We start from the raw sequence: 17231 nt of genomic DNA on the forward strand, positions 1-17231 counted from the left end.
CTCTCACGGCTTTTGACCTAATGCCCTCACATTCGTTCGTCGAGTCTCTGCCATTGCTGGTGGTGCGGAACACTCGTCGCCCAGCCAACGCGTGCCACTTTTTTTCAGAGCTCACCTGCAATTCCAGGTCGTCCGTCGTGGTGCTCCACAAGGTGCTCTTTCCCGTGCGTTTACAGTCACGAGTGGTTTGTGAATTTTCAAATCACGGGCGTCTCGTGCGTACGACTTGCAGTGCGAGAGGTCCGAAAACGCCGTGGACCGGTGAGAGACAATCTCTTGTGGCACTCGGCGCCGTGATTCCGCCTAAAGGAACCAAGGTCGGACATATATGACAGATCTGACCGGCGAGCAAAGCGTCTTTTTAAGCGCGTTTTTCGCGGGACGGCGAAATTGGCGGCGCCTCCGCAGCCAGCATGCTTATCAGACACGATGGGTCACGACGCCCGCAGCTCGCGCGTGGTCGTCTTCTACAGCGGACACCGCGGTCACACGGAGGCTCCCTGTCGCCACGGCAGGGGTCTCGTTCTCGGGGCCGGTTGCGGCCACTGAAACATCAGTTGATAGGTCGAGTCTATTTCTCAAGACCTGGCAGGTGGGCCTTCGGTAGCCCGTGCAAGATGTTCCTACGGGTTTCGTCAGCAGTTTCAGGCAGCGACGATAGAGGTGACACGACGAGGGCGCGGCTGCTTTTCGAGGGCTGCAAGACCACCACCACGGAAGTCATATTTAGTGGGAAATGGGCAGACGTCCTCAACTTCGTTCGTCAAGAAGATGTCATCACATTCGCATACAGGGACACAAGTGCAGGTGAAAGTGATGGATCGCATCCCTTGGTTCGTGTGGGTGATCCGGAGAAAGACCTGGACGTGGTTGTTCATCGCCTCTTTCCTGAGAAGAGGGTAGTCATGTTCACACATGCTGCTGGAGGTGAAGTGCAGAGCCTGACGCAGCACGGAGCAGAACAGTTCTATCCTGTTTGGACACCGTCTAGCATACCGTTTCAGGATGCCACAGCGCATACAACAGATCACTCGAAGGGAACGGATTCCCGTGAAAGACAGACAGTGAATCCCGTGTGTGCGTCAAGAGAGTTCAGACCCGCGTCCCGGCAGGACCTTGCAGCACCGGCAAGCGAGGCCACCACAGAATCCGGCGGCGTGTCCAGGAGATCGACACTCAGGCAAGAACCTGAACCGTTTTTTGATATTTCTTGGGTTGAGTCCAGCAGCATCGACGGTTCTGTACTATCGTTAGCAGCAGATCGTTCTTGCGTGCCCGCCGACGATGGTCCCGGACAACGAGCATTGAATGAGTCGCAGTCCAAGGAGGCTCGTGCGAAGGCCTACGCACAGTCCGTGGAGTCCGACGTCCTATCAGATGTTCTGAACCCTGAGATTCTCAAGTTTTGCGCAGATGTGGAACAGGGGACTCCATCGGTGCGTTTCCACCCCAGTGCCTCGTGGGAAGCCTCAGCGTCAGCTCCGCCTACCGACGGGGGGACGCGTCGCGTCTCCAAAAGCTCGGAGCCTGGGCTACAGGGGGAGAGCCGAGCGGAAAGCGTCATTTCGTCGTCATATGGTAGACTTTGGGAAGGCGGCGACCTCCGGAATGCGTACCTAAGGCCAGTTCGAAGCCGGTCGGGAGTCCAGCTTTCGAAAGAAGCGAACCTGCGTCCTCCGTCCGCTCGCGCTGGATGCCCTACGCAGATGCTGCTATCTGCGGAGGGGGGTTGGGATGGTCCGACGGACAGGCACCCGGTTGCAGGTGGCGGGCCTGTTGATCCACGGCGTCGAATGCAGAACGCGAGGCTTTCGCCGCCCTATACGGATTGCCAGCCTAGTACGCCGGTACACCAGCAGGATATACCGACTGGACGAGGCCGACGTCACCCAGCAAATGTCCTATGCACGGATCCCGCGCAACCACTTCCACCCGATACCCCTGCATCAGCTGGTCCAGAATTTTCTTATAGCTTCCCAGGTAGGTCGGGTTAGCACGTGCCTTGCCGGCGTTCTCTCACCGTCGGTCCCTGTAGCTCTCCTAGCGGATTCACGTGAGCCGAGAAGCCGCTCGCCAGTGAGCGGTACGTTTCCTCTCAACTTGCTTCCGCGGTGCCCAGCCACCGCATTGCTTTCAACAAAGAAACGCTGAAGGGATCAAACAGACATATGGTTGTCGTGCGCATTTCGTGGAGTGCGCAGTTCATTACTAGACGAGCCTGTGTTGAGCTGTAATAGCCAATCCTGGAAGGCTTTTTGTGGTCCTGTGACGCCACTGAGAGGGCTGCCAGGCTAAGCTGTGTTCTGGAGGGGATCGTCCTGAGGCTCTGCTTCTGGCACTCCTTTCCATTAAGATTCGGGAAACACGAGCCGCACCTAATACGCCTTCAGCGGTCACTGTGGATTCTGTGTGTTCGCTGTCAGGGAAGGCCAGGGCACTCTTCTACCCCGAAATCTATCCGGATCGGGTGGAGGTGACAGACGAGTTCCCAGATCTCGCCGGCCCGACACATGTCGGCATGCCTTTCCCGAGTGCCCCTCCACAGATGACCCTCTCGCCGACGGCGCTTTCAATGACCTGGGCGCGCTCAAATGCAGTTTTAGAGGCGCCGGTACGCCACTCGCTGGTGTGGCCGGTTGCCGCTCAGGGCCTGAGTACCCCGCTAGCCGCGACGCCGTTGCATGGGCCTATATACCCAGTGGTGTCGCATCCGCAGTCTCGCAGCCAACTGCGGCCGTACCACAGTTACAGCATGTTTCAGCCCGCGGTCGCGCGGCCGAACGTGTATCAGTCCGCAAGGCTGCGCCCTGTCAACGATATGCACGATATCCTGACGTCATGAGGATTCTACCTCTGAAAACCCCAGAACAGTGGCTGAGTGTGGAATGCGAGTGGTGGTGTCGGGACAGCCCAGCGACTGAGCTGACTGCCGACAACTGTAAAAGCGCCAACACTGTGTGGGAAATTCAGTTGAGTGCTACGCCTTGCCAGCTTCAGAAATAATGCAGACGTCTCTGAACTAAGATTCTCGTTCCGCTCTTCAGTTTGTGCTCCGTAATCAACCTCGTGCGCCACAGTGCACTTCAGCGGAAAGCAAATCAATTCGACGCACGCCAGCCGAAATCGCTCAGCGAAAGATGCCATATGGCGACTGGCCATAAATAAGAGCCATTGCTCAGCAAATCTTCAGCAGGCGCGTGAACGCAAACGCAGAGTTCTTCTATCTTCGCACAGAGACAGACGAGGGCTCAGACAAACCGCACCGAATCATTCAAGCCAGTTGCCTGAAGGGTTCCATGCTGATACAGACTTTACAATGTTAGGTTGATACGAGGAGTAATCGACTGTAGCTGACGCGCGCAGTACGGAAGCCAAATTCGCACCATATAACAGACAGGGGCTCGCAATTACGAAAGCCGATATTCGAATGTGCGGCAGTGTTTGACCGTTCCCTGTGGCAGCCGCTGCAGGCCGCCGTCTCAGCGCCCCCTGCAATTCTAGTCTCGCGGCTCCTTATGAAGAATGCGGACAAGAACATAATTTTTCCATGGGCCTATTCGGTATCCCAGCGGCTGGATGCGGACGACGTCACCGAGCTTGGCCTCGCTCTCTTCGTCGTGAGCCCACACTTTCTTCGTGTACCGGAAAGTCTTTTTGTAACGCATGACGTACATGAACCTGCGTATGCACCAGAATACACAACACACCGTGAAATTGGAGGATCCCGGCACAAAACGCTGTCTGAGAAATCTCTAGGCCTGCATGAAAGTTGTGTGGAACTTGAACGCGCTGGAACTACACAAAAGGCAAGTGGCCCGAAAAATGAAAGACTGGTTACCTGTCGCATGCCACCCGAATGGATTTCGGATGTTTGTCGTTGATGACGTATCCAATCATCTCATTGTTGGGAAGCTTGTTTCGCATGACTGAAGCACCACAAATAATACAGAAGAGAGAAACTGTATTTCCAAGTATAGCATCCACATAAACACAGTGACGCCTAGAGGGTAGCGAACCCGCGCTGCTTGACTTCCTGTCCAGTGAACACGAAGTACAGCAGAACTGCGGCGACTCCAGTAAGCCTACATGGATCCACCATAGCGTGTAATCCTTACATGTTCGAAGATATCCGGCGGTGTTGCGCTGCCACGTTTTGTAGTGCCAGTGCAGCAGCGGAGCAGAGAGACTGAGCGCCATTTTGCCGGCGGCGACGTCTGCTGGCGCAGAGCGCTCTTCTGTTGCTTCATACACCTCAAATACGAGGCGCAATGTGTCTTTTCCGTTTGTTAGAAATGGACTTTGCTTTTCCTTGACAGGCAGATGAAGTTCACAGCTGCCAAGAAACGGCAGCCCCGTCAGCGCCGACCATGAACCCGAGGAACAAAGGTAGACCGGAAAGGAACATGAAATCCACAAGGTCAACAACCACGCGAGGAAACATCTTGTCCTCGAGCTTGTATGATCAGGAAACTCCAAAATAGACGGGCAACGACTCTGGCGCGGCCCTAATCTTACTGCGGCTTCCAACAAGAGCCTAAGAATGTGAACGCGAGTGCATGCATCGGGCATGCATTGTGGCTTATTGCCCTCGCATGACGCCGGGCGGGCACGTATTTAAGCCGGTTCACTGATATGAAGTTATCAGGGCGCCTGTTCAACGGGGCGTTCCTGTGCAATTTGAATTAGCCATGGCTGAGAGGAGAACTTGCTATCTGCTGACAAGCAAAGGGCCAGAGAACTGCGCAATCACAAATCTGCCTTCCTGAGCTGAGCATGTTCGTACCTTCAGGGCAGCCTGCCGGTACACGCCACACGCCACCGGACAGATACGCGTTTGAGTGAAAAGGGCCATCGGTGCTCGTCGGTCCTCGTGCCATGAGAGTCACAGATGCTAAGCTGTCCTCGCGTCGAAGGCACTACAACGTGCTTGCTCGGCAAGTCGCGTTCAGCCTTAAGAGTGCATTGCACTTCCTTTTCCAATGTGGTTTTGACGCATAGCTCTTATTCGCCGGTGTCTTGGCTAGTCGTCATGGTTGTCTTGTTTTGATGCATCCAACGGATATGGCTAGAGTAGGATCTGTGCATGCTCCGCAAGAGGCCACAGGAGATATCCAGGCTTCTGCCGCATCCACCGGACTGCGAGCCCGCATACAGGACTGGTTACAGGCGCACGCCTAGTCAGCTGCACAGGACGACACGAAAAAAGCACACGCCGCGTGGGTTGGGCAGCATGCGACTGTTGACGTATTTCCAGTGGAGAGGAGCCTCACATCACTCCAGTCGAGAGAGCCTATGGCAGAAGGGAGGGCAGATTCATCGATGTTGACACCTCCAGCTTCGCTTTAGGTTTTGTTAAAGCGGAAACTCGCGCCCCTCCACTACAGGGGGTCTCCTGACATGTGCGCCGATCGATCTTCATTTCCCACGATACATTTTTGCATGCCTTGGGCGAATGGGAATACGTGTACGCATTTCGTGTTCGGAAAGACCAGCGGTGGCGATGTATGAGGCAGCAGATCTGCAAGATATCGCAGTCGCAAGCCTGCTCCCCACGTTTTTCATATCCAAGAGGCATAGCAGCGATCGTAGCCCACCTGAGGTAAAAGCATAGTGGCTAGTATTGATGCACAGTGGTGACTGGGAGGTAAGTTTCCTCCTCTGGCGTCATCATAACGTGTTTATTGTTCACTGGATGCCGTGATTCCGTATGTATTCTCACAGGCTTCCCGGAGCGCGTCTAGTTCTCCATTGCGTAATCATTCGTGAACCTCCACGGACTGCTATCGTTTAGCTCTACTCCTGATTCGTGGAAGAACACATGAATTTTGCAGTAGAAGGCAACTCGCTGTGTTCCACGGTAAACGATGTCAACTATAAAGGAGGCGGTAAACTGGAGTAGAAAAGTTGGAATGCGCGCCGCGTACTTCGACGGAGACTATGCAAACACGTATTCGTATTTTGACGGCAGCTCTAGGACAGCCTTCTAGTGCCGGGATTAGTAAGATCACCGCAACGACAGAGATGCCAAAGGACCGACTGCTGGACATATCCGACCGGCAAGCAGATCAAGATTTGATCATGCCTTGCATCTTTCACAGCATAATGCTGATGCATACCCTGCCCCATCTTAAAAAACAAATTTCAACCGTCTCTCAATGTTTCCTTTGGCTCACGCACAGGCAAGCACGGAGCATGTGTAAAGAGTTCGCAATTCGGAGGGACGGAACGGCATGCTCACAGTGTGAACAAAACAGTGCGGAGTCTTTGTTTGGATGGAGAATCACGGCCATCGAACGAACGCATCGTGCCTTTTTATGCAGTGGTGCACGTGAAGCAAGTCGTCATGCTGCTGGCCTCATGAAAGCACAGCAAGAAAAGCAACTTCTAACACGGGACTACGCTGAACAGTAAGCTCTAGGTCACAGTGGTTACAGAGAGCACCCAGTCTGCAGGTGAACACCGACAAGCCTGACGGAGACTCATTTAGTTCCTGCTTCTTCGAGTTTTTTGGCAAGATTACAGTATACTCCTTCTTCGTCCAGCTGTGACTGAACAAGCTCTTTGAGGCCATTCTGAGTGAAGAACTCCCCTGCAAATTTGAGGACATTTTGTGGCCTCTCTTCTAGAACCTTCGTCATGAATAGTGCGAGCATCTCTGCAAGTTCCGCGTGATGCTGCAAATATCTGCAGGCAGCAGTCACCGAGAGTGTCAGCGCCATTCACAAAGCGGCCATGCCTCTCGCGGTGAGTACTAGACTTGTTTGACAGTTTCACTTCGAGGCACCCGTATGCCTTCACCAGGAACGGTGATACGGCCCATTCACCTTTTAGCATAATATGGGGATCGTCTCGTATTTGGTTGCTACGTGATCGAATTGTGACGCCACTGAACGTCATGGCCAGTGACTTCGTGTGAGAGATAAGAAAGTTAGCCTAGGTGCTTTAGCTAACCGCATACACGGTACCTTGATGAACGGGCACGGCACTGATCCTCTGTGGAGTCTGCCTCATTTTGAAATAGAATAGCAACGATGAGCGTCAGGCTCACACCTCAGCCTCTGCCTGGAGACTGCCGCTCACTTTTCATTCTCAATCATTAATGCGACTTGGTTCCTGCGTTGTTGCAGCTGTTGTTCTTCTGTAAGCTTCGTGGCCCCTTCCACAGGAATGCTGTCACAGTCGTCTAGTAAGACGTCACCTTCGGACGCAATTTCCTGCCGAGCGAAGACTTTGGACTCAGCTGCGTCCGCAGAGCTGCGGCTCGCACCAGAAGAAACTTCCTTCTCGCCGTGTACCGGCACCCAGCTTCCCGCCGAGCTGCAGCATGACGAACCTGACGACCGTCGACTTCCATCCGGCATGGTTTTGTGCTCTGGGAAGTGACAGACGCCGGTACGCGCTAAACGTTCGTAAGACCGGGAGGTATTACGTGGCTTGTACCACAATCGCGCAGATGGCAACCAAAACTGCTGCCGGTCTCATAGTGAGCCGGATGGTGCCTCTCTGCCCACTTTGCTAAAAATAGGTCGACGCTTCATGCAAAACCATTTTCCCAAACCCCAGATTTGACACACAAGGTTCTACCAAGGGGGGAACGGCTTCGCATGCACAAACTGCGCCGCAGCGTACGAAGCCCCGTAACGGTGCGGACTGACGGCAGTCAACATACCGCATGCACGCGTGAGACGCGTCTAATTCCTTCTTTCTTAGCTAGTCCGTGAAGGATCCATGCTCCCATAACTTGCAGCATGGTGTATAGTTTGTAGGAACAGGTATGCCCTCGGAGCCAGCGCAGTACAACGAATAGATTTCGCGACCCTTCAGCAGATAACCGAAAAACCGGGTGCCCCGAACCCTTGAGCAGCCTATTCGATACCCATGCTTCCCCCGCGCGCTTTCCTCATTGAGTCTGAAGCAGGGGGAAAGCTCTACCCTCTTTTCCGCACATGCTTCCGAAAGGGTGGACAGACAGATTACAGAGGTCGACACCTTACACCGCAAATCAGGCACGTCACTCTTATATGACGCAGACCGTCCAATGAGTTTTGCGAGCCTACTCGGTGGACTCCGAGGGATGTCCCTCGCAGCTTCAATGGTAAACTCAGGTGAAGATAGACGGGTGACCAGCATCGACGGAAGTTTCCATTCTATGGCCGCCACTCGTAGCGCGGTGCATGCCCGCTCCGTAGGGGTTCAGAGGGTTCCCAGATCCCGAACCGCTCACAGTAATAAGAGGGAGTATCGCGACCAACGCAAGCTCAGCTGGGCAAACTTTCAACAGCCTATCTCAGCCTCTACGTTCTTGAGTGAAGCCTGGCTTCTCTGGATGCTTCGTTGGAGATCGCATCAGAGGTCTCCAGTCCGACTGCGGAAAGATTTGCCTTTGCTGGACTTCCCCTCTCGTGTGTGCCTCCGGTTCTCATTCGAGACCGTACACCACGACAGGACGAATTCGTGAGTTCCGTTACAAGGTGTATAAACCAGCTAGCTGCGAAAATGTCGTGGACTGTGGCAAGAGAGCATTCTAATATGCGGGTATGCGGGACCGTGACGGCGCAGAATTCCACGCCAGAAACCCTCGAATGCCGACCTTGAGAACACATGCGGTCGCCGGCGCTTGGGCGCGACAGGTCCAAAAGTGCATGTCCGGCTGGTTGAGGCAGCAGCATATTTCGAGAACACTGAAGAGCACCGCGAACATGAAACTGTGCTTTTCACTGGCATGTGAAAATACGCAGCCGCTGACGGCAAACGAAAGCACATAAACTAACCATGCGCAGAGACGATGAGGCTTGAAGTAGCACACATCAACCACATGGCTTTATGCGTGAAAAAGTGCAGTGGCAGCTGCGCGGAGACATATTTGTGGAAACAAAGACTACGTCATACAGAAGGACTCTCTAAGCAAACTCTGGAACCTGGGCACATTCCACAACGTACAGTTTCTTTCACACGCTTGTTTGTTTGCAGGCAGTTCATTGTGGGCGAGTGCACATGCATCAGAGTCGTTAGCCATTGATTTGCCGGCCGCCGCGGACACGACACCCATTATCTTTTGTCCCTTTCTCTCCGCAACCTTCCCTTACACATTTTACGCAGCAAAAAGACACAAAAACAACGTATGCCTCGCTGTTCCTCTCCCAGCAGCCAACGAGAGAAACCAGAAACGCCCAAATCTCGACTTTCGATTGCGGGTTCAGGCGTACAGACACTTGCACGCGCTCCCCGAGACAGAGGCTCTCGCCCTCTCTTGCTTCTGCTGAATGTTCCTTCAGTGCGAAATTGTGTACAGAACCACTTTTGCAGCACAAAAGAGACTGCTGGCATATCCATCTACAAGAGCAGTCCACCTCTAGATCCTGCGTCACCCCCCAGACGAACGCCTGCTTGCCGCCGACGCCGAGCCCAGGCGAACAACCCGCTTCCTTCCCATGACAGCGTCAATCCACGCGCGGGCACCACAGAGAGAAAGCAGTCGGCGGACCAGCAAACCCCATCGAAAACGACGATATCCGCCAGACATATCGCACTGATGGCGCAGACGAGAAGAGATGGACTCGCAGTTAGTAATGGTATCTGCCAGAGCTTGCTGCGTTTCGGTGCCGCGCTTAAGAGCCTGCAAGCCAATCTCTCGCGCGGCTCATCGCCTGAAAACACGCACAGGCACCCAGAAAGGAAAACACGCACTCTGTGAATGGCCGCGCACAAGAAAATGTGGCACACACCGACCACGAAGGCCATTCCCTGGGCACGCAAGTGTTTCAGCGCATTGCCGTGGAAACCTTTAGGTATCCGCGAACCCCGGGAACCAGATCTCTTCCGCGTGCGCACTCACGTAGCCTCACAAACAAAGCAGCATCAAGAGTGAATCGCCAACCAACGAAGTAACTCTGAACGCCAAAAAGGGCATCGCCCTCCAAGGCGCGGGCTCTGGACTGGCATACACTGCGCATAAAATCCCTCGCCGGCATCTCCGTACACAGAGCGAGAAGACGAGGTCAACGCAACACGTCACACACACACACAGGCGCTCCCAGGCGCAACCTGGCCAAAGCCAGAGCTGCGACGGGGTCCCGCGGCCTTCGGTAAATGCGAAACGGAGTATCCGAGGACTACAGACCAGAGACGCATTGCATTCCCTCATGTTTTGCCTCTTTTCTGTACTTACATCGCTGCCAACAGACGCCAGTGTCGCCCACCCTTGCTGAGCGGACGCCTTGAGACTATCCACTGAAAAAAGAGAAAGCAGTGCAGGGGTCTGTCGGGTGTCAAATATGCAGGGCGCACACACGCGGCACTAGGACCGAACACGAGAGCGCCCACAGGAGGGTAGCACACATGTGCGCAGGTGCGTGTTCAGGCATAGTGAGACATCAATCTCTCAACTGAATACCCCAACCGCTACCCGCCCCTCTGCATTTAAGGGAGACAAAGATGCCGAAACCCCGAAGTCAGGATCCCCCGAGAAGCGCCAAAACAGCCTTCGAACTTACAGTGGACAACGGCTTGATCCTCGAACGCGGAAAACTGCGGGAAGAACACAGACACAAAGACCTGCATACGGTACAGCGAGACAAATACGGAGAGCCGGACGACGCCCGCGCGCGAGTGCGGCGTGCCGGAGATCGCAGAGGAAGATGGAAATCTCGAAACTGGGAGCTCAGTGATGATACACAAACAGCACGTGCGTCCTAGCCACAAAAAATGCAAAAAAATCTTACTCGACTTTGCCTCTTGGTCGGATCGACGCCAAAATACTCATCTGAGGAAATGCTTCGCTTCGAGGGATCCACTGTAATGGCCGCCTGGTAGGAACTCGACGCTCTGAAAAGAAGAAAATCACCAAACTCCGTCTTAAGGTCTCTGCCCCGCATTTAAAATACACCTCCAGAAACCACCTCACGACACTCACATACCAGAAATCAACGAGTCTACATACACTACATATACAGCTATGTATATGTACATAAGACCACACCAAGCCACTCTGCCGCGACGCCAGGCAACACAAACCTTTCCCACAGCACACATATTCATAATGTAAGAATATGTGTATCTGCGTCGCAGCTTGCCTCCACATGTGCGTGTTTATCCACCTGCGCATTCCGCTTTCCGCTACTGAACAAAATCTCCGCCCCTCACATACTTCCGCCAGCTGTTGCAAGGCATGCTCTGGATTCTCCACATGCGTGCACGCATGTATATGCATGTGTATATAGTATATTCATGTTGTATATGCATAGGGATCTGTGCAGTTTCAGAGGCAATGCGTGATCCTCGTCCGCGTACCTGTCGGCGCCCGACGTGCCGAAGTACTGGTCGGACGAAATCGACTTGGCGTTGCTGAAGCGTGTCGGGTTCGCCCGCGCAGCTGGCATGGGGCTCGTGTTGCCGCTGAAAGAGACAGACCGGGAGGAGCAGCGAGAACTTGCAGACGACCACGAGGCAACGTTCACGGGACGAACGCAGAGCGGAGTCCACACGCAACCGAGGGCGTCTGAGAGCCTCTTAACCCCCAATCGACGCGGGGCATGGAAGAAGCTCTACGCTGCGTGGCTGGGAGGACAAGAAAGCAAGCGGCGATGCGGGCGCCAGCGGCCACGCCCGCCACGGAGGCGGGCACCGCCCCAGAGAGCATACAGAGGGCGCTGCGAGGGACGAGGGAGCGAACTCAAAAAAACGAGAATGTCTCGGGGATGAAACAGAGCAGACACAAAAGGACCCTCACCCGGTAGGCGCGCTCGGACTTGCGGCCGGACTGTAGAATCCCGAGGCGCTGCCCGGCGATGAGAAAGACGAAGGCAACGAAGACGCCGACACGCCCGCAAATCCAGCTGCTCCCGAGACAGAGGGAGGCGACGACGACGGCGGAGCTACCCCTGAAAAAAGACCGCACACACTCGCACTCAAGCTGAGTTTCAATGCCTGCACCATCAACTTCCGATCGCCTTCCGCTCTTTGAAAGCTCCGCTCACGCGACGCCTGGCTGTCGAGGATCGCGGCTGCGACTCTGACGCCTCGTCCCACCCATGCCTCCCTCGCTAGACGCCGTCTCCCGAGGTCTCTGTGCCCCCCCACCCCCCTCCCCCCCCGCCGCCCCTTCACTCTCCACTCTGAAGCTGTCTTGGGGGCGAATCGCGTTCCGAGAACAGACCGATTCCTGCAGCTTGCGGGATTCTCCATTCCCTTCGCATTCACGTCGCTTCTCCTTCCTGCCGTGGGCCGCTTCCTGGGGAAGCTGATGCTCGCTGCGTTGGTTCTAATCGGGACCCAATCCCCAACCCCCCCCCCCACCCGGCCGCTCCCGCTTCTCACCGAATCCACCGGCCTTGGCGTGCGCCGGCTCGTGGAGACTCTTCTGCTCGGCGATGGCAGCTGCGTTCGCGGCCTCCGCTTCGAAGTCAAAATCGAAGTCGAGCTTCCGCGCCCGCAGGCCGCCGCCCGCGGCGCGGCCGCTGAAGCGATCCTTCGCGAAGGACGCTTCGCTCTGCGCCGAGGGAAACGACGCCGAGGCCCGCGGGAGCGGCGCGGGCGGCGCGGCCTGCCCCGTGAGAGGAGACAGGCTGGGCGCCTGCGAAAAGGAAAAGAAGGGAGGCGCAGCAACGCAGCCGCCCGCTGGAGCGGCTGCAGCGAGCGCCGCCGATGTGGGTTGAGCAAACGCCGCAAGCCCCGGTTGAGAGAACGACGCAGAAGAAGGCGGGGCGAACGGCGCAGGAGTTGCGAAGTTTGAGGCGGCGGCCGGCGACGGAGAAGAAGAGGACGCGTCAGCCGCAGCGGGCGCACTCGCAGAGGCAGCGGAGGCGATCACCCAGCCGGCGGTCTGCATCTCTTGGGAGACCGCGCGCTGCAGAAGAAACAAGGCAAGGTTACCCACAGTCCAAGGTAGCTGAACTGCTCGCCCGTCGGAGGATGCCCGCGCAGGCGAGGCTGCAAAATGCCCGCGCAGGCGAGGCTGCGGCGCACAGGTGGCACGGCTGGATCTAACCGGAGGGCGAGCAACGGGTATTATTTCTACTCGGGAATTGCGGTTCAGGTTAAGAGTCATACACACAACCTACTAAACGACAGCACTACAAGAAGGGAAGTCCCCACGCCCCGTTAAGCAGAGAGAAAAAGGGATGAGATGGGAAGCGAGTCTCGTCCGACAGCTTCGAGCGAGAGAGAGGAGAAGCTTGACAGAATGAAATTAGATGCAAAATGAAGGTAAGCCCTCACGTCGAGCTGCTGCTTGTATTTCGCAGCGAGTTTCCCGTGGTAGTCGACGGCTTTCGATGCATCCATTCTGAGAAGGCAGACAACGAACAAGATCCAACGCACTTTCCTCCACCTACCTGCCGCTACTCTCATAAAAATTTACAGACATACATGCATAGAGGCACAAATGTATGGAGAGACACCCTCACGCGGTGCCTCCGCATGCGCTTTCAGTCGACGATCACGGAGGGGCCGCGTGCCCGCAAACTTCACGAAAACCACGTCGACGGGTGCATTTCTCTGAAACGGCTTCGCCTATCCCATTCCTATCTGCCGGTGAGGGGCCTACCCATGCTCTCGAAAGAATTCGTGAGCCTTCTTGTTACCACCTGCAAACGAAAACAAAGACAACACGGCACGTTGCGTCTTCGCCCGGAGAGAAAACACCAACCGAAAAAGGGGAACAAGGTGTCGTCGGGGAGCGACGAAACAACTCCATCGCCTGCTGTTCCTCACGACGCGACACTTCACTAATCACCCACGCTCAGGGCACAAAACGCAAAAAATGCAGGAACAAGAAAACGGAGCTCACCCATCTCCATTCGAAGAAGCTGCTCCGGGTAGAACTTATCCATCTCGCAGGACCTGCACGCAGCGGAAAGGTAAAAACGCGACGACATGGAGAGGGCTCTACTGCCAAGCTATGTTTCGCTACGCCACAAAGAACTCTCTCCAGGGTCTAAATGCGTGCGGTTCGTCACAGGACGGTGGAGCACTTTTTCATCGCATTACCCACTCCTCTCCTCACAAACCCACAAGACAACCGGTTTTCCTGCTGGCGTCACGGCGCAAGCATCCTCTAGTCGCCGCCGTGTTCACATCTGCCCTTATCACTTGAGAGATGCTCAGCTTATTTCCCACATATTTGACCGGGGGCCGCAAGTGAGTTGATGAAGAAGGCACATCCCAACGACCACTGGTTACCGAAAAAAGTACGGTTCGGAGTGTATCCTCTCTCACCGGACAAAGGAAATGTGGGTGCCCAGGCGGCGATGCTTTCCACTGCAGGTGAGGCAGAGATACACTCCGTAAGTGACGCTGAGCCACGTTGGGTTCCGCGTTGCGCAATCGAAGCAAGTGCGATTGTCTCTCCTCAAACGGCGGAACACTTCGTCGCGATCGCCTTCCCCCACGTAGCGTTTCGCATCGACTGGCATCTGCATATACATTCGCGCGATGGTACCGCCGAGTGTAGGCACACCCGAGGCATCGGCGACCGCTGTGGCCTCCACACTGGCAGGTGTATGTACACCGGAAGCAGGCAAGGCGGAAGCAGAAAAAGAACTGGGGGAAGTTGCAAGGGCTTGACCGTTCGTCGTTAGAGAAGCCGAGGAGGGGTAAGAACTAGATGCGAAGGACGAGGCAGGCATCGCCTGAGATGCAGGCATGTCTGAGAAGGAAGAGGGATACATGGTGGAATCAACGAGGTCGGATCGACACGGTCGGATGAAGTAGATGGATAGACTCCGCAACAGTTCGCCAAACAGGAAAAGGGAATGATAGAGCAGCCGCGAGCCACGGCGCTGTGGGAAGAGGGTAGTTCCCTTAAGAGACGAGGAAGAGGGTGGGCGACGCGGCAGGATCGAGAAGCACGGCGGGGACGCAAGGGTAGCCAAACGCGACTGGTACCAACGAACTGGCGAGGACCGTCGCCCGGAGAGGAAAATAAGGGAGAAAAATGAGGAGAGAAGGCTGGGGCGTGCCGTCGTCAAAAGAAAACGGGCTAACAAGCTAGATCGATGATGCAATGGAGGAAAAACAGAAGTTACAGAGTAGGCAGCCAGCATGACTCGCTTAACCGCCTCTCGCAGACAGCGTTATCTTCCTCTACTCCGAAAACTTTACTCCTCGGTGCTCCGGTAGATGCCTCTCCTATTTGGAAAAGGGAGGAAGACGAGAAGGAAGGTGTCAGTTGAGAAAAGAGGGCAGCGCGTCTCTCCAAAAAGGGAAGGAAGCTTTTCCCGTGTGGCAAAGAGCTGACGCCGTGTAGTCGTCGTCGGACACTAGGGAACGACGACAGGCCTGCACCGAATCGCAAGGCATCCGAGAGACGAGGGAACGAGAGGAAAAAGAAATGAACAAGCAAGCAGAGAGAATTCCTGAAGATAGGAAGAGAAGAAAAACTGGTGGTCGCGGCGGCGTGTTTGCAAGCAACGACGCCGCAGAAGAACGAGCGGACGACGTGTTCGGCACCCAACCGGGAAAGAGAGACGCGTAGGAAGGAGGACAAAGATCTCGATATGCAGCTAGAATCAAGAGAAATGGAAGGCAGGGACGCGGTGAAACTGGCTAACAAGGAACAGCCTAATCGGTCGCGTTAAATCCAGAAAACGAGCTTTGTAGACACAATACGAACGAAACGGGAGAGAGGTTGCTTTGGTCTTGCGCTCAACGCTGCACGCGCAAGCCGGGACGTCTTCGCTGCTTTTACCCTCCTGCTCGGCGACTGCATTTCTCCAGTCATTATCACACACCGTATGGACGCTCGTAGTATAAACGCCGACACTCTCGCTACCTAGCGGCATGTGCCTTCGTAAATGGATCTCGACATGGCACTTCCCTCGGTGACACGATTTTGCGCGGTGGCGCCTTGCCCGTAACAGTACCTCTCCTGCTTGCCCAACGTGCTCACACAGTAGAACAAACCTTGGGTAGAGATGTCGTACTGTCATGAAGTTGTGTGTATTTCATGTCAACTGCTCGAGAGCAAAAAATACATATTCATCTCCTACGAACACTGTGCTGAGTCAGGCAGGGCACATGTGGTTGTAGCTTGCAAGGCTCCTGCTCTAGTGCACGAAGGGATCGAACATGATCGAATGAAGAGGTACGCGTTTCATGGCGCCCGACACATGAAACACGTTTCCAGGTTGATGCCTACCGACTGGAGTTCGTCAGTGTAATGTGTGGCTTCCATCTGTAGGACAAGTTAGTTCACTGTTGTCGATGCGCCGTGCGTACAGGCTCAAGCCCCTCGTCGCACGTTCGTGTTCTCCACAATGAAATGACCCTACGAAAACTTCTTCTTCGTCTGCCTAGTGGGATAGATAACATACGTGAGAGAAGATTCTTCTTCATAGGAAGTTGATTCACGCGCAGATCCTTAATTAAATGCAGCAGCGACACTGTTCACCGCAGTGTCGATGGTGCGTTTCACGGCGCCCTTGTACATCAGGATGTGGGCTCGAAAAGTGAATTCTACAGAGCAGCTGGAAGTCGAGTTCCAGCAGGAGACTACACACATGCATCCTTGTTGATTACGCCTCGTTTTTCCCAAACGAAAACGAACCTAACACCAGCGATGTCTTGACAGGTTTCCTTCCTCATGTATTCCCCGACCGGGGTGGTACACTGTGAATCGAGAAGTCACAGAGAGAACAGACTCTCTAGCTTTTGAAGTGAAAACTGCTTCCGTCGCTTCACTGGTGTACGCAGACAGAAAGAAAAGAGAGCGAGCAATTCACTTTAGTCCTAGGAATTTTGGTATCCTTGCATTCATGGTAGGCAGACTCATTTGCGAGCACTCCGAAGGAACTGAGAACCCTGTAACGGTATTTAGCTTCACGGAACGAGAATCGTGGTGAAAAAGTTGGTTTTCACTACAGCAGAAAAGTAGGCAGCCCATGAACGAAAAGTGCCCTTTGAATCAATCTGCAACAGGAGCAAACTGATCCCCGCCCTCATGCCCAAAGCGCACTCTGGCAGTCTTGCATTAAGCATTTTCTCTTAGAGAGCACTCGCGTCTAATCCTTGGATTGTATCAGCACCTCCAGGTCGGCTCATTACTCCTTTGTCATTGAACACAATTCAGTTAGGGACGCTAGTTCACCGTCTAATGTAATACATGAGCTGGGTTAAGAACTCACTTCTTCGTCCCACTCCAATTTAGACAGCTCCCATGTCACTGCTCTTCTTTTCAGATGGGCGCGTTGAGTTGACATGCGGCCCCGGGCACAGTGCGAAAAAACTGCGCGGCG

The 17231-nt window shown here is 54.7% G+C and overlaps 4 protein-coding genes across 4 annotated transcripts; 1 reads left to right on the top strand and 3 right to left on the bottom strand.

Annotated features, from left to right (window-relative positions):
- Window positions 1-617: 617 nt before the first annotated feature.
- On the top strand, window positions 618-2842 carry BESB_038250 (uncharacterized protein; the record flags this gene model as incomplete). Its single annotated transcript, XM_029362411.1, has 2 exons — window positions 618-1980; window positions 2424-2842. The coding sequence occupies 2 exons, from the start codon at window positions 618-620 to the stop codon at window positions 2840-2842; spliced, it is 1782 nt and encodes a 593-aa protein (XP_029221376.1).
- A 655-nt stretch (window positions 2843-3497) lies between these two features.
- BESB_038260 (putative ribosomal protein S17) lies at window positions 3498-4197 on the bottom strand (the record flags this gene model as incomplete). Its single annotated transcript, XM_029362412.1, has 3 exons — window positions 3498-3678; window positions 3839-3926; window positions 4116-4197. 3 exons carry the CDS (start codon window positions 4195-4197, stop codon window positions 3498-3500), a joined length of 351 nt encoding a protein of 116 aa, XP_029221377.1.
- A 2282-nt stretch (window positions 4198-6479) lies between these two features.
- BESB_038270 (uncharacterized protein) lies at window positions 6480-7361 on the bottom strand (the record flags this gene model as incomplete). Its single annotated transcript, XM_029362413.1, has 2 exons — window positions 6480-6684; window positions 7081-7361. The coding sequence occupies 2 exons, from the start codon at window positions 7359-7361 to the stop codon at window positions 6480-6482; spliced, it is 486 nt and encodes a 161-aa protein (XP_029221378.1).
- Window positions 7362-9608: 2247 nt separating this feature from the next.
- BESB_038280 (putative GTPase activating protein for adp ribosylation factor) lies at window positions 9609-14666 on the bottom strand (the record flags this gene model as incomplete). The annotated part of the gene is made up of 12 exons (XM_029362414.1): window positions 9609-9647; window positions 10169-10230; window positions 10494-10527; window positions 10722-10824; window positions 11290-11394; window positions 11729-11879; window positions 12316-12541; window positions 12638-12844; window positions 13216-13282; window positions 13544-13583; window positions 13787-13839; window positions 14215-14666. 12 exons carry the CDS (start codon window positions 14664-14666, stop codon window positions 9609-9611), a joined length of 1539 nt encoding a protein of 512 aa, XP_029221379.1.
- Between the last annotated feature and the right edge of the window lie 2565 nt (window positions 14667-17231).

Source organism: Besnoitia besnoiti, chromosome II (assembly GCF_002563875.1).
Source record: "Besnoitia besnoiti strain Bb-Ger1 chromosome II, whole genome shotgun sequence".
NCBI classification, from domain to species: domain Eukaryota; phylum Apicomplexa; class Conoidasida; order Eucoccidiorida; family Sarcocystidae; genus Besnoitia; species Besnoitia besnoiti.